This window comes from Ambystoma mexicanum, chromosome 1p (assembly GCF_040938575.1).
Source record: "Ambystoma mexicanum isolate Mex_15411 chromosome 1p, UKY_AmexF1_1, whole genome shotgun sequence".
In the NCBI taxonomy this organism is placed as follows: domain Eukaryota; kingdom Metazoa; phylum Chordata; class Amphibia; order Caudata; family Ambystomatidae; genus Ambystoma; species Ambystoma mexicanum.
The window spans coordinates 1209094826-1209111995 of record NC_090921.1 but is presented as its reverse complement, the minus strand read 5'-3'; the positions used below and the strand labels follow the sequence as shown (position 1 = coordinate 1209111995).

The 17170-nt window shown below is 45.6% G+C and overlaps 1 protein-coding gene across 1 annotated transcript in view; it reads left to right on the top strand.

Annotated features, from left to right (window-relative positions):
- The window catches only part of SCN1B (sodium voltage-gated channel beta subunit 1), a 609798-nt gene that overhangs the window by 420136 nt on the left and 172492 nt on the right, over window positions 1-17170 (top strand). The window contains exon 4 of the mRNA XM_069604933.1: window positions 4778-4919. Within this exon, the coding sequence (XP_069461034.1) occupies window positions 4778-4919 (142 nt within the window). The remainder of the gene's footprint in view (window positions 1-4777; window positions 4920-17170) is intronic.

The window sequence follows — 17170 nt, the reverse complement described above, 5'->3', positions numbered from 1 at the left end:
CAGCAAACAGTCCTTTGCAGTGCTTTGCGGTGCGCAGTGCGGGTGCGCTGGAGGGCCACGACTAAATAGAGGCAGAAAAAAGAGCGTCCACGGCCAGGGGGCGGAGAGCAGAGTCCACAGGTCACCTTTTTGGGAAAAATATACAATAAAAGATAGATAAGTATATCGGGTAATATTCGAGTTACAAAACCCACCGCACATAGTCCCCTCGGCACACAGTCCTTAAGCCTTGCGTCTTGAGACTCTGAGACGGATGCAGGAAGAATGCACAGTCACCTGATTCTGCTGAGAGTCAGGCAAGGAGCGGTGCCACTCGTAAAGACTTCCTCCAGGCACGGAAAGCAGCCCAAGTATAACAGGAGTTGAAAGCTGAAAGCTGAAAGACGAAGTCCAGGCGTGTAGACAGCGAGCAGCACAGCACAGCAAACAGTCCTTTGCAGTGCTTCGCGGTGCACAGCGCGGGTGCGCTGGAGGGCCGCGACTAAATAGAGGCAGAAAAAAGGGCGTTGCACGGCCAGGGGGCGGAGAGCAGAGTCCACAGGTCACCTGATTCTGCTGAGAGTCAGGCAAGGAGCGGTGTCACTCGTAAAGACTTGCTCCAGGCACGGAAAGCAGCCCAAGTATAACAGGAGTTGAAAGCTGAAAGCTGAAAGACGAAGCCCAGGCGTGTAGACAGCGAGCAGCAGAGCACAGCAAACAGTCCTTTGCGGTCTTCCATTTTGGGCTTATCAGGACAGAGTCCCTGCTGTCTAGTTATTGACCCCTTGGCTGATTCCTCTTCTGCTACTGCCAGTTCAGCTCAACCTCACCCCCAGTGGTTCTGGTGCAAGGTCTTGATTCTCCTTGGCCGTCCTTTCTCTTGCAGTCTATAGACAGGAGTCTCTCCTAACTGATGCTTGGTGATGAACGATTGAGGCTGCCACTTGTATTGCACTTTACCTCACTCTAGGCCAGGGACAGAGCCACAAGAACCAACCACTCCCACACCCCCAGGCCAGCTGGATAGGGAGAGGCTGTGCACCTGCATATAATATCACTAATTAACAGGACATGGGCGACACCCTGAGTCCTTACCTTACACTAATCCTACTTCTAGGTTCCTCTCATTTGCGTCCTAAAGAAATCTGCCCCATCAGCCTACCCTTCCTTAGCTACAGTCAGCCACCGACTTTCAGTACCTGTGGGATCTGTCTATAGGAGGATGTCCCCAGACTGTTGTTCTTGGGTGGCCCCGTCCAGCATGTCGGGCCACCCAAGCTCACTGTGAGCCCCTTGTGCACAGCCAGCAGTCCATGTTCAGCTTTTTTAGGGTCCCCATGCCCTGTAGGACCTACCATGATCAATGCCGAAGCCAGTGGCACATTTTCACCTTCTTGGGCGGCCCTGTGATTGGGGCACTGGCCACAATCAATGCTGCACCCCAGTGCCTTTCATTCTTCAGGTGGTGTACCTGTTGCTATGGGGACACTGCCGTCAACAACCACTGCACCCGTGGCACTGGTTATGGCCTCGCTGCCCCGCCCCCACTCTGTTCTATCGGAGTGATGCAGGGGGTGTTCCCCATACTCACCTGGGCTCCAGGTGGTGTGCTGGAGGGCCACATTGTCACCCGCATCCTGGCAGTCTGGGACTTGTCTTCACCCAGGTGTTATCTTCACCCAGGCCGCAATGAAAAAGCAGCCCAGGCCTTGTCTCCACCCGGGCCATGATGACAGAACGGCCTGGGACATCTCATAAGCGGATATTGGCTTTTCTTCTCCTGGCCCACTCCGGTGGACCAGGGTAGGGAGGGCGTCTGCCCCCTCCTTCATCTTCACCTCCTGGCCCGCCCTGGCATATGCAGCCCGGGAGGACTTATCTTCTACCCCCCCCCCCAACTTGCCACAGGGCGAACTGTCCGGGCACATGGCCGGGTTGTCCGCCCCATTAACCTGGCCCGGACTTGGTGTCTCCTCAGTCTTCGAGGCAGACTGCCCCGCCCATACAGTCCAGGCCTTTATTGATGAGCCTGTCCAGTCTGGACTCCGAGCAGGCCGACAAGCATCACTGCACCATGGGTACCTGGGATGCCCTGGGCATGCAGCATGGGCTCACAGTAATGATTAGGCCCTGGGGGACTGCTCAAGTGCAATGCTTACCAGACAGCTGACTGTTCATTCCTCTCTGCCTTTCTTCTTTTCTTTCTTCTCTATTTTCTTATCCTCTATACAGCCCACTTTGGGGCAGGGGAGGTCTGTTCTTTATTGTTCTTTCGTTTCCATTGATCCTTCAACATTCCATCTTTCCCCTTGCTGGGCTGGATGGATCAGTCCAGGAGAGTCCACCAAAGCAGTAACGTTACGTACACACTACATAAACACTAAATAAAGTATTTTAGGCATACACTCTGGGGTGTGTGTCTTTGTTTCTAGATTTCCCATAGGGGACAAGCATGTAGCCTTGCCCAGCCGGGCCCAATTTGGGCAAAGGGTCACAAAAATATTACATATATTTTCTGTGTCGATGAGGTGCTTCTAACTCCTAATAGTTTTAGAGCGGGCCTTAGGCAGGCTGTTCTAATTGACACGTAGAGAGGTCAACTGAACAGACAATTAAAATAATTCCAAGAAGACGGGAAGGTTGCTATAGGCAGTAACTCCACTCCTACTTACATATTTGAAAGTAAAAAAGGTTGAACATCTTCCAAATAAGTCTCAAATCCCACAGGTTCTTTATGTGGCAAATATTCCAAGGATAAGACACTTGGGCTCTGATTTTCAGAGCGTTTTCCAATGTAAAAATCCTGTTTAAAAGGGCTTTGTGAATCAGGCCTTTTATGCGCAAATATACACCAGTCTGACCAACGACCACTCCTTGAAAGCTATTTTCACTGCTGCTTTAGTAGAAGAATTACTCATATTTGGGTTATCCAAAATTATCCGTTTAGACTACTGCAACGCCTTCAACACCGGCACCTCTACTTACAACATACATACACTCCAGATCCTTCAAAACAATGCCATCACAGCAGCGCTGAACATTCCCAGGTCAGCACACATCTCAGAAAATAGACTGAAACTTTACCATCCAAGAACGGATTTGGTTTAAAACTCTCAGGCTGACTCACAAATGTCTTCACCGGGTAGCCCCGGCCTACCTGGCAAACATCATTTCAAAACCTCAATCCACCAGACCCACAAGAGCAGCCTACAAGCACCGCCTTGTCACCCCCAAATTCAAGCTACAAAAAGCAGGGGGCTGCAGCTTCCCCACTATGGCCTGCAAACTCTGGAACGCCATATTAGAGCCCAGGGATCCTTTTGGATTTTCCATAAACAGCTCAAAACTCACCTCTTCACAAATAAACTGTATTTCTGAAGTACAAACAGTTCCAACGCATGTACTTTAATCAGCCTACACAAATGTGTATATTATAAAATGTGAAAATATATAAAATTGCATAAATTGTAAAATAAATGTAAATATGTCTGTATGCCTGTAACCTTTGTGTATAGGCGCTATATAAATAAACAATCAATCAATCAATCAATCAATCAAACCTGTGCAACAACTATAAGATTCTTTTATGCAAGCAAGCGCCCAGATGCCCTTGGGCTTGGCACGCTATATAAGCAACAAAATAAATAAATAAATACAATCAAGCTCCACGTCCTAGTCACGGCCCTTCCGCCTCTCATCCACTGCAGTGAAGCAACCAAGGCTTTCAGCAAACATTTTTTTAAGAAGGTTACAGTTGTACCACCTCGCTGACCGAAAGAACATTGTCAGTTTTGCTGAATCAAAGGTGCTATGAGCCAGCCTGGCTAAAACGCTCATCTAGGCAGTCCAGGTTGGGACCTTATCTATTGTAGCTCCTTGCACAGAAAGTCTCGAATGTAGTGCAAGACACTTGCTCTCATGCACAGTAATATTGAGGCCCTCAATTCTACCGCTAATTCTAGAGCCTGGAGCACTCTAAGCATACCCCCCTGCTTTCGGGTATTTCCTCTCCGTGTCGAAGATCATAACATTGCCAGGTTCCTGCCGAGCCCAGCCTTCCAACGCTAGGTCGTGGCTGCGCTTCTACCAAGTCCCCACAGACATCTCCAGATCAGGTGAGGCAAGTGGTGGATTGCCAGCTGCCTCACTCTCAAGATGCTGCCCATGAAGGATCATCAGCCTGGATTTGTTCTTATTGTTGATTTGTTGCGCGCTAGTGGAAAAGCATTCAGCGCTTCCTGAGAAAAGCGAAGAGCTAGAGGAGAAGATTCAGATCAGGAAAGGGCAGTCATTCGAACAGTTGGCACACCTGTGGTCACAAGAGCTGAGTGAGCATAGTCAGAGATGAGAGTAAGCCGGGCTAACTCACCTAGTAGTTTTATCATGAAAGTGCTGGAAGGAAGGCATTAACATTTCTTGGGGTACCGATGCTTTTCTGCAGGCCTTAGGATAAGGTGTTGAATATTGATTGCTGAGTATATCCAGTTGGAGGAACCCATTTAGCAGTATGGCCAAAAAAAAAGAAATTGAACATAAATTAACCTCAATTTATGTGCTCATTGTTTGCTATAAAATGGCATTTTATTATTTCTGCCTCAGTATCTCTTGTGACCAACTCAGATCAGCTGAGGTTCTTGGCTGAAATTATTTGTTGCATGAATGTAATGTGATGGGAGTCACAGTGGTCTTGTTTAGCGTCGTGCTGTCATGATGCAATTGTAGACCTCACCAGGTGACTGTTGATTATGTGCAGGGTGATGTGCTGTCGAGGTTAATGTGCTGTTTTTTTCTAAACTAGCAAACAGAGACGCAGCCTCCATTGTGTCGGAGATCATGATGTACGTGCTAATTGTGGTCCTGACCATCTGGCTGGTCGTGGAAATGATCTACTGCTACAAGAAGATAGCGGCGGCCGGGGAGGAGGTGATACAGGAGAATGCGTGAGTCTCAATCCAATTATTACTTGATCAATAGAATGAATGCTTCGGTATCATTTCCTGATCATACTCTGAGTGATTCATGGGTTGAAGCTGAGATGCCCCAAACCAGCTTAATGAATAGTCCCTTATGGACTGTCATCCGTTACAGGGAGCAGTTAGTGGAGGCCCAAGGCTTAATGAGGGCAGTGGATGCTTTGGTGCAGGTGTGCAATTTCTGATATGGAATCTGCGAGTCCGAGAGAACATAGGTCACTACAGCAAACTCGAAGAATTGGTGGGCGCTTAATGGTCATCATGGAAAGCAGCCAATCAGGTAGATAGTATTGTAGTTCTTGGTTAGGGAGTGTACGTTTAGAAAACCAAACACACATTCAGTTTTGCAAATGCGTTGTTCTTTCAGGTCCGTTATTATAACACAAGTCAGTCCTAAAAGTTCCTTTGGAAGAAGATATAACAAACACACATATAAGGAAAGGTTTTGGTGTGCTGCCAGGTGGCCTTTGCCTATACTGGCTCCCTTTCCCTCTCACCAGGCTCCTAACCTCTGTGCTCAGACAAAAGACATTTCCATTCCTTAACCACAGGGAATTCAAAGCGCTACACTAACTGCAACACTACGTTAGTCTAGACTGTTTAACTGTTTTTGTGTTGTGAGTGTTTTAACCCTTACCTCCCTCCTTCCATGCATCTCCTTCCTCGCCACTTACCCTTGTCTCTTACATTTGTGCACCCTGAAGTGAGTTACTTCACATACTTGGCGTCATAGACTTCCCCAATGAAATGTAAAAAATCACAACTATGCTGGGAAGGATTGGTTGCAGGGCAGTCAGTTCATTTGAGACCCATGCCCATCTCTGAATGTCGGATGTGGATCCTGGTCTTTGCAAAGCAAGATGACTTTTATCTGTGGTGACCTTTTACCCCTGAGCCAGAAGAAGGCTTGAGCTGGAACACTCAAAAGAGCCCAGGCAAGTCAATGTCTTAACTTGGACAGGATGTCAAGATCCTGTGCCTGGTGTTAGTGAGGACCTTGGTATCCTGCTCTCACAAAGACCTCTGCACCCTGGCACCAGGACTAGAGTGGTTTCAGGCTGAAGCCCATGTAGTAGCTTACCTTTGCTGGAAGAAGGACAGAGGTGACACCAGAAACAAGGAGATGCTTGATACGGAGACCAGTCCATCTTCTCCATAATCATGGGCTAACGTTCTTCGAGAATTAGAAGCACCATTAAAATTCCGACAGAGCCATAACCCTTTGGGTTTGGAGCACTCATTGCCAGAGAAGGCACCGGGGAGGGCATTCCCTTGTACGGTGACCAGGACCATATTGACACACTCTTCTCCACGGAATCTCAGGAAAGACAAAGGGACCACCCTTACCTCAAAATACTTCCCAAAACTCTCCCTTCTATTGTTGCTATTTCTTAGGAACTAAAATGTCAATGTTGCTAAGAGTTTCATTGTTTTAGCCACAGAGTGCAAACAGAAGCTGTGAAAGCAAGACCTAAGCCATGCCCGTCTAACTTTTGCACTCCAGGGCATGTTCTAACCATTTGGAGGCAGAGTAGGAGCACAACATGGAATTAACGCTACTGCCATGAATGTCTCTTCCAACTTCAAAGGGCTCATACATTTAAGCCTGCATGAGATATCCATGCAGGCATAGGAGGAATGTATAGAACCTACTTGTTTTTAACACCTGCTAAAATCAAGTGGATTCCAGAACAATCCATTGTAAATGCCATCGGCAAAGTGTAATTTGCAGGCAGCATTTTCATGTTTTACAAAACGAAGAGTAAAAGCAAATAATTCATGCAATTATGGCTTTTCGTGCTTTTTACCTTTACACTGCTCTATGTAAAGGTTGGGAAATGCATGGAGCGGACTCACAAGCACGCAAGTGCTGACATTGGGGGTCCAAGCTAAGAGTAATGCAATTAGAGTAGATCACAGCGAGTAGGCTTTCATTGATCACCCATCCTCTCTGCTTTTCCAGGTGAATGTTACTTGTTCTTGGGATAGCATATCAATAGTTTCTTTGAGCAGTTTTGTCTTACACTTTTTAAATGGAAAGGTGATTAAGGAGGTAATTGTGTAACGGAGGATAGGTAAACAAACATAAAAGCAAGGTGCAATGCTTTTACGCCTTGATTGACCGATTTGGCCGGCCTGTTTTAATCCCCTTTGAACAAAGAGAAGTGACATGCAGTCCCTTTAACCTTTCCAATGTGCTTTCCTCCTCCTTGTCCAAAGTGCAATTCCTTGTGCACCTGCATGAGATTTTCATGCAGGCACAAAACAAATGGATTCCTGTGGAATCTGTTACCATTTAGCACCTGCTAAAAGCAGGAGGATTACATAGGAATATATTCTAAATGCCACACGGAAAGTGTAATGTGCAGGCAACATTTCTATTTTTTACAAAACGGATAGGAAAACCAAAGGGTAAGGTGATTTATCCCCTTTTTATTCTTTACTTAAGGTTGTGAAGGTAATTCTATAGGACGTGTGATTTGCATGCAGGAGACTGCCCACAACATTAGCACTAATGAGACCAATTAGTTTACAATCGAAGAGTAAAAACAGGCAAAGCGGAGGAATTTAGGGCAGATAGTTAACACTAGAGGGCGCATAATGCTCAGGGTGCAGTCTGTATCGGTTGTCATAGACCACATTCTGATTTCCTGTACCCTGTTCTGTTAATACTTCGGTGTGCTTATGCAGCTTTACAGAACCGAACTGAGAGCCCTACCAGACATTATGGGCACTGAAGACCGGAATACATGCTCCAGCTTTCTAAGGGCATGTTATAAGATTGATGGGCCCATAATGCCAGGTGCATTCCAATAGTGGGCGCTTTGGAGCAATTTTGTCACGCCTTGAAAGAATATAGGCTATATACAAATATGGCTTCTTAGTACATACATCTGTCAGCGTGGTTGCAAAGAATTGTCAGAAAGACTGCACTAACAGTGGGCTTGGAGCGATTATAACTCATGCCAAGGTCTTGCATACCACCCTCTGCCATCACACAGCTGAAGACAACTGTTTCTGGGCTGCTTGCCAGGCTGCTGCTGAAGTCAGAATGTCTGGAATGAGGTCTATAGCAAAGATTATATTCAGAATTCTGAGCATTTCTGATTGTCTGGGAAGCGGTCTGCAATGGCATACATGTGCTAATATAGCTATAAAGACCCAGCACAAGGGCCATACTGCAAGTTATGTGCCAGGAAGATCTGAGAAAGCAAAGAAGTGTAACACGGTCTAGAGGCCCATAACTTGCTCTACAGCCCTTGGCCCAGGTCTATTAAGATATCATAATCTGTTTCAAATGGCCAAATACAATAGCTAGTGCAATTGAAGGTGATTCTGCCTGGGCGGTTGAGGGGAATTTTCTGAGCCGTACGTCCTGTTTGTAAATATGATCCGCCTGGAAAGATTCAAAGAAATGGCTCTAGCTCTCTTGGAGAGCAGCACCTTCTTTCATCTGACTGGGCCTGTGAGGAGGAGGCATCGGGGCGGAGCAGGGAGTTTGAGGACCTGACGGAGGATGCCAGTACATACAGCACTGCAGTTCATGTACGTGGGCCTGCCGGAGAGCACTGTGTTTAATGAGGGTGGGGACAGCAGAGAGTGCGAGTGTGTGTGAAAGTATGGAAGGATCTGTGGGCTCTGCAAGACTTTCCGGGCTACACCAGCTCGCCTTGCCTTCAGATTGCCCTCAGATTGTCTGATGGTTCGATCCGCTGCAGGGAGTGAACATAACACTATGGGCCAGTAACAGAGCAGAAATAGATGATATTTGTGTAGTATGGGTAATATTTATTAGGTTGTGAAAAATGTGTCAAATGTGACTTCTGGATCTATTATACCTGGTGGTCAGTCAAAATCTCAAAAAAAAAATCTCGACTAACAATAATTAAAAAAGGGGGCTTGGGGGGGAACCCCCCATTTCGAATAAAAAACGTCATTAAAAAAAAAGGTTTTTTTTAGATTAATTTTTTCGGTTTTATGACCATAAACCATTATACCTAGAGCATAATTTGGCATATACAGGCTCACATTATCCTGGAGACTACTGTGCAGCGAGGATGGATTCATTTTCTCTTTGGCATTAGAATAGTAGCCTCCTTCCTGACTTGCAGATTCCACTGTGAATGATTAATTTGCTCCTTCGTTGATGAAACAGTCAGTGTACAGTTGAGTTTTAATTTAAAAAAAGTAAATTCTTATTTAAAAGCCAAATAATTATAGAAACGGTGGCACATGATGGAGCACCCTTATAATTCCTCAGCTTGCCACAAGAATCCTTCTTTTTTAATTCACAGCCCTCATTTTGTGCCACACTGCGAGTTGTGTGCTTTAGCATGAACACAACCAGAGGTAAATGCCATTATTGCTGTCTGTATTCCTGAGCACCACCCAATTACATGACTACCACTGCCCTAGTGATAATGGCAATGGATTTACTGGAATACCACGTGTTGTATTCCAGCAATATCATATGTTAGATCTTGGTTTCAATTAATTTCCACCCTCAGTTTGATGCTGGAATTGGCTAGTATACAGTAGTGCTTTATACTACTATTGTACATTTTGTTATTTCACAAAAGGTTCTATTTTACAACTATGATGCTGGAAATGCTGTTGGAGGGACAAGGCCTCCTCGTCCTTGTCCTACCACTTCTTTGTTGGTGTTTTATGTGTAATCTTATACACAGGAGTACAGTTTGGACCCCTGGCAGTGCAGCTCTTTATTGTTACCTTTTGGTGAACAGTACCCATGGAATACCCTTAGAGCACTCATGGGTAGAGGTACACCGTTGTACCCCTAATGTATGTTTTTCGGCACGTGTGTGTTGACCACAGAGCAGGGTAGGGCTGATGGTAGATAAATGCAGATGTGTCAGTGACTCTAGGTATCCTCCATGTTTGGGATACCTTGGCCATGCCATAGGAATCTGGTTGCCTCTTGGTATCCTTTGCCGTAACCCCTTGTTTCTCAAAGTCCTGAGAAGTTGTGGCTCTGTTCCCTTCCCCTAAATGGTTGTTTGGTGGAAGGACGACATATGTCTCAGGGATTGCCTCCTGCCAGACTGGCTGGAGACTTCCCAGGGGCTGATTGTTGTGGGTACACTCTTGCGGTGGAGCCTACCTGAATGGTATGAGAAGTCAATTTGCATTCTGTGTTGTGGGTGTCTTGTTTTGGTTGTGTGACACAATGTCTGAGCCAGCACAGACTGAAACTGGAATGAATGCAGTGTGGTGCACTGAAAGACTGGAGTGTTTGCCCCCAATCCACATCCTGTGAGGTGGGTGTGTGGTTTCTGGTATACCTGAATGCCTGTGAGCCTGATTAGGTTCTGCCTGCATGAATGCACTTGTGGGTGATTGGCTGGCTGTGCCTGGCTCAGCCTAAGTGCATGGGGAGTGTTTTGCATAACAGGGGTTTCACACTCACCTCCTTGTCAGAAGTTTGAAGTTGAAACTGAAGTCACAATCTGGAACAAGAAACCTGAAGCAGAAGCTGAAGTCATCTTAAGCTTGCATCTTGGAATTCAGCTGGATGAAGAAGTCTCTCCATCAAATCCAAAGGCTGGTTTGCTGATTCAAGGACTGAACCAGAGAGATCTGGATAGGCAACCTCTACCCGTAGCTATGAGGGAACATTGTGCAACTGCTGCTCTTCACCTGAAGTGTTCAGGAAGTCAGTCCTGTGTGCCTGCCATCTGGAGAAAGGATCTGGGTCCAGAGGAGGAGTTCCTGTACATCTTTAAGAAAAGAAGTGCATATGTGTCACCCAGGGTCCGGAGGAGTGGTCAGGTTGCTGAGTATCACCAAGAAGATGGAGTAAACAGACATAAGGCTGCTTGACACCCAGAGCTGTAAAACTTCCATATAACTGAAGGACCCCTCATGGGACATCCCTGCCATGATATCTGTCCACTTGTCCATGCCGGAGAAGGTCCAGGGCCACTGCCTGCAGTCAAGTGTCTGCCGGTGGGTTTCCCTCCACCAAAATCTGAAGAAGATGTCCTGAGTGCCCAAACTTGGTGCGAGATGCAGTCCAGTGAAGCGGTCATGTCCAGGCCACCGGAAGCTATCCTGAGGTCCGTGTTGCAGCAGCACCAAAGAACCAAAAGTTGGTAAAATGCACCTACTTCTGCCACTGCTCCCGTCGCCATCGAATTTCATCCAAAGTTACCAAGGGTTGAATCTTCTTCAGACAAGCCTTATCAGGGGTCACAGTAGGTTTCACCTTCATGGGACATTCACAGCCAGAGTAATGATCCACCAACGGAGACCACTGTGAAGACTGAAAGTGCAGCCTTTCTGATACTGCTTGATTCCCTTCTTTTTGACACCAAGGAAGAGCACCTTCCATCCTGAGGATTCATCACGGGGTCCCAGACTTGTTTTGGATCCTGTTCTCCTGTGACTTCTCAGGTACCTTGGGGTAGTGGAAAGACTATTATTGAACATATTTGGACTGAGCTTTAATATACAAGATAAAGTGCACCTTACCTTTTCTTTACAGGTTGCCCAGGTGGGGGATCCTCACACAGCATTGCATTGTCTATCATAGAGAAAGCATTCTGCCAATGTTCCTAATCTAACTTGCCTTTCTAGAGTAATATCTCTGAAGTTACACATTGCTTAGTAGTTCTTATGCTTTTTAATAACTGTCAGTAGTTGGTGCATTCTACCTGAATCTAAGTATATTGTGGTACCACATATAGGTGTAAATATTTGCCATTATTAGGATATTGTTGCGTACGTAGAAAGTGTGTTATTTGTTGATGTATATATTTACCTAAACCTACTTTTATATTAAAGTACTGTGTTAGCCCATAACATAGTGTCTGTTGTGTGTGGGCATTCCTTTGTGGGGGCTTGTGGATTCACTGTACCTATGAACCTGCCTGGATCAGATCCCTTCAGTCTCAGCCTCGGTTGGGCGCTCATTGCTAACATTAGACAACCTTGGCTGGGGTACTCTGTGCCTCTACCCAAACTATATAGTGTGCAGAAATATAGATACCCCCCTCCAGTCTTTACAATGACCATTTTCAGAATTTCATGGTGAAGGAGGTCAATATTTTCACCGTCCTCCCAAATCCCCATTTAAAACTTTGGCAGCTTTATTTAAGAGAAACAGTTGCAATTACCTTCTTCATCTGTGTGAAATAATCCAACCTGTAGGGCTGTATGTGTTACTGGAGATATTTCTTTAAAATGCAGCGTGCGATATATCCCTCGTAACATATCATGGGGAGGGTGATGAAACCAATGGTATTTGGCAAATATTGCAGGTTATCCCATGACCTCACCATTCATATATAATGAGGCCTAGCTTGCAATATGAGCCTCTGAGCCTTTGTCTAGGACTGTGCAGAGTTTCTGTTTTAGGTGTGAGTTGTGCGGGAGATGTGCAGAATATAATGTACTAAAACTTGAATTTAGGGAGAAATCACAGTTTGTGAAGTTCAAAATGTAGCTTTTTAAACTTGCGTAACAATATTTCATAATTTCATGCCAGAATATTAATTTGCATAACAATGCACTGATTTTTATATTCAAATAATATGCAAGTCTTTAGAAGCAAGAGAGAGTGCCCAGGAGAATAAACAAGAATAGTGAGGGCCTCATTACGACCCAGGCGGTAAGTTACCGCCTGGGTCGTACTCTTACCACCATGGTGTAAACTACGTTTACACCATGGTGGATGGCGGATTTACCGCCCCATTCCAAGGTGAGTGGGGCGGTAAATCCCCATTTCCCATTTACCCTTCCCCATTCCATTTTTTGCCCCATAGGGCATAATGGGAGTGGGGAAGGCGCTAATTACGCCACCGTAAATTACGGTGGCGTAATTAGCACCATGGTCCCTTAGCGCCATGGATTTTAATGCCTGAAAAAAGCAGGCGTTAAACTCACCATGGCGAAAAGGGACCTCGGAATCAGGCGTTAAGTTAACCCCTTAACGCCTGACTCGTAATGAGGCCAAGAGAGTCTAAAAGAAAGGGCCAATGTAGAGGATGGCCGGAAAGGCTATGAACAGGCAGTGAAACAAGACCCTCGGGTGCAGTTGCAACCACTGAAGACTTGACAACGGTGAACACATTTGTCTTAAGAGTCCATCAAGCAGACACACTCTGAATAAGCCGGAGATGACACACCACAAAGTCACACAGGGCAGTCCCATAATCCACCCAGGAAGATGCTAAAGCTGAGACAGGTCAGGCTCTGAGAACCAGAGGCAGAATGAAAAGTATTTTTTAAAGGAACTTCATTGCGTAAAACAATTACTCGTTACCACCTTAAGATGCAGAAGCTATGAAAGTGGTTGCTCAAATTGTAAAATGAGGAGGCAGCGATCAATGCATGATCCATCTCGTGGGGCGGGGGCGGGGGGTGGTTGTACGAGTGAGAGACCAATAGCTTCATGCCACCCCTAGAAATCCACACCTCGGCCTTGTAAGTGTTGAGCTTCGGCCACTGATTAACCAATCATGAGCCATTAACTGCTGTATGCTATATTATTTGATATTTGTATAGCGCCTACTACTATTACTATGGCTTTGAAGTTCTCTTGGGTGGAAGGCCCTTTGGAAGAACATAGGCTGTGCAAATATGGCAATAATAGAGCATTACATTGCATGCAAATAGTAATTAGAAATTAGGTGACTGTTCAGTTACTTGCACACATGAATAGTTTAAACATTATTAAAAAAACACGCAAGGCATTGCTGTATGGCAAGTCTACACTCTACAAAGTGCCCAGATCCAACCAGAAAAGGATCTGAGCGTCATCATGGTATAGAAGGGACCATCAGAATCGTCACTGGTTAGTTGGATCAAAGAAGAGAGGTACATGTTAACATGGAGGGGGACAGCAGAAATACCCCGGGGCTCAGCAGAGCAGGGGAAAAGCGGGCTAGTAAAAAGACGTCAAGGTCACTGACTACGTATTCTGTTGTAGCCTGGGTTCTGGATGTAGGGGTAGGTGAGTGGAATGTGGTGATGTCACATGGAATGCTGGCTGTGCAACTGTTGTAAAAGTTCTGTAAAGTGTCAGTTAGACCTGGAAGCTGGCTGGGGTGGATCTGCCAGTGTTACTGCCCTCTGGATTTACCTGTATGACACTTACCTGGTGGAAAATAAACTTACTTGTATTGATGGTGTGCGCAGGCGTCTTCATACCCACAGAGGCTACCACATATGTACAGTTAGAAAGCATATAAGCCAGGAAAGTACAATCCCAAGCACCTGCCAATGCAAGCCTATCTAGAGGAATGATGTGGTCAACAGTGCCAAAGGTTGCCGATAAGTCGAACATGACCAAGGCTTTGAAGGCTCTGACACGGTTGACATCAGAGGCCCTGCGGAGGTCATCCAGGGCAGGTACCAGCACAAAACCCATGCCTGACCCGGGTGGAGGGTGCAGGTGCCTCCAAGGAGAAGAAGGCCCACAACAACAATCAATGGGTTTAGCGGCAAAAGGGTCCAGAGCATGTTTTCTTTAGACGAGGCACCAATGCACCAGATGTAAACAGTGTAGGAAGCCATACCTCACCAAGAGAGGCATTAAGAGAATAATCTGACCGGTTATTGCTTCCAAATCGAATTTAAGAATGTTTCACCGGGATGGTATCCAACAGGAACGTGGTTTTAAGATGGGACAGAAGCAGTGAGACCTCCTCCCGAAAAAGAGAAGGAACTCAAACCAGATCCGTCGGGGAGAAGGACAGAACAAAAAGAAGCAGGCTTTTTATCCCAGGGAATCACAATATTGCCATGAATCGACTTAATGTTGTTATCAATGTAAGATAACGTATTGATCAGAGCGTGACAGGGAAAGGGAGATCATGCTGGTAAATGGAAAGTACCTTCATCACATTAAAAATGTCTCGGAAGGTCTTATTTCTTAACATATCGGACTTCCGGTTCTTTTATCGGTTTGTCACAGGATTTCCGAATGCTCTTTGTGAAGTTGTATGGTGAAATAAGGCTCATTTTATGTCGCTCTTACTCTCTTCATGCTGCTGACATGGTGGTTTCAGCGACTGCCGTATGGGGACAAACTGTCTGCTCTTCGGCAACAGCTTGCATAATTCATCGATGTTTATAGCCAGTTTTACGTGATAATTACATCCCAGCTCCATTCCGCCAGCACTCGTGTAAGCAAAGCATGGATAATGGTCAGACTTCTGACTCCGACTTCTTTCCTTAAGACGTTTCCCTTGTAGAGCCTTGTAGAGCCTTTGCAGCTCCACTGCGCGCGTGCTATCATTTATGTGTTATCCTTTGTTGTCCAGAAGCTTCTCTTATCTCACTTATGTATGTTTACACGTCTAATACTTATCCAAATTCACATAATGTCTGTCAATGTTTTAATTGTCAAGCCTCAGCTATGATGTCTGAGACCTACTTTGGCGCAAGCAGGCCTGCGCACAGATCTCCTTATTTCTGATGTCAATTCCCGTTTACCTAAATAGTTCCGGAGGTCAGTATCCTTCCTTACTGTATTTTGTTTAACAAAACGCAGCATAACGGCCAAGACAAAGACAGCTAGCATTTAGCGCTAGCATTTAGCATGGCCGCTCCCAGAAGAATCCCTGATCTGCAAGGAGCCCAGTAATATAAACACTTGCTGTTAGCCAAAAAAGTAATCTAACAAGAAAGTACTTTGCCCACGCCTCAATGTTTCCCTTCAAATTGTGAATAATTGTGTATAGGTGCCAGCACTCCATAAATCTCACCCAGGCTCGACCCCTCAACACACCCTTTTTGTTCTTTTTTTTTGTTTTTTGCAAAGGGTCAAAATAGATTTCTGGCTACGCTGAGGATCCTAAAACACTGGAAGTTTGCCCGAAGACCATAATTGCCGAAGATCCCATCAATGGGGCTAAAAACTCAGAGGAAAACCCCTACATTCTTGGAATCCTCAAAGGGTTCAACCAAAAGGTTTGAAGTCAACTGCGCAAGCCCCCAACCCTAGTTAATGCTGCAAAGTACTTCATTTCGGCTTTCAAAATGGTGACCCACCATAAGACATATTGGTGGTGGCTATTTCGTCTAGCTCTTCAGAATGTATACTTGTTGATACCAGACCTAGAGCTGTGCCTGGTGCATCTTTGGGCAGAGATTCCATTGGGCCTAGGGTGGAGTGGTCAACACATACCAAAATGTCGTTCCCATCTACAGTATCTAATCCCATGTCGTCCCCTTTAAAGTATGTGCATCTGTGGTTAGGAGGGATTTAGTAGCAAGTGGCGTCCATTGATTCATAGACACAAAACCTTTTTCCAGTATGATCCCCTCAACCGCCGCAATCCTCTGAAGAGGCCTTCTCTGCAAAATTGCAGATAAATGACATACATGTTCAGGTCTATGAGGATGAACCTTCCTCTTCTTGGCATGCATTACGTAGCTCATGAGGTTCTGGAATCATCTATGTCCATATTTGGACAATTGGTTCCTGAGGCCCCACTGTCACATCTTAATCAGCCTCCACCTCAATCTTGCTTCAGCTGCTTTATTGCCTAGGCCTTTCAGCAAACTGATCGAAACCATCCATGATTGTCTCCCAGGACCTGAGTTATACAGAGTTTCATTGGAATATAATGATTGGCAGGCTCTTCGTTATGACAGATAGTATATTAAACCTGCATCACACTTTCTTCTTTTTCCTATATTGTGCCTACATGACCGCCTTGTGGTTTCAGAGGCTGTTAAGGCTAATGGCTTCCTGTGTCCTTGCAGTACCTTTTTTAGCGAGGCTCAAAATGAGAAGAACCCAGGTAGCATTGAGACAGGAATGGTCTCAAGCATCAGCTCCTCAGTCCCTTAGTTCCAATTCCATCCACGATGAGGCAAACTGGCTTGGTGGCCTAACCCAGTCAACCTAGTGACAGCTCACTTTTCGAAGCCTGTCCCTCAGGTTCCCATTACAGCAGACTCATCTTTGGGATGGGGAGCGACTCTAGATCACCTGGAGGTATTCGATCTTTGGTATCCTTCCAGCGTAGGAAATATTTTCATTTAATGGCAATTTTCTTGACTTTCATAGCCTTCCATCAAAACATCATGAACAAAACAGTTTGCATTTGAACCGACAATGCAGTATCATGTTATAAGTGAACAAAGAATGAGGCACCAAGTCTTACCCACTAATACTACTGGAGGTACAGATTTGTGAATGTGCAGTACAGAGATACAGAGCAGAATATGGCTGCAAGCAGTTCTCA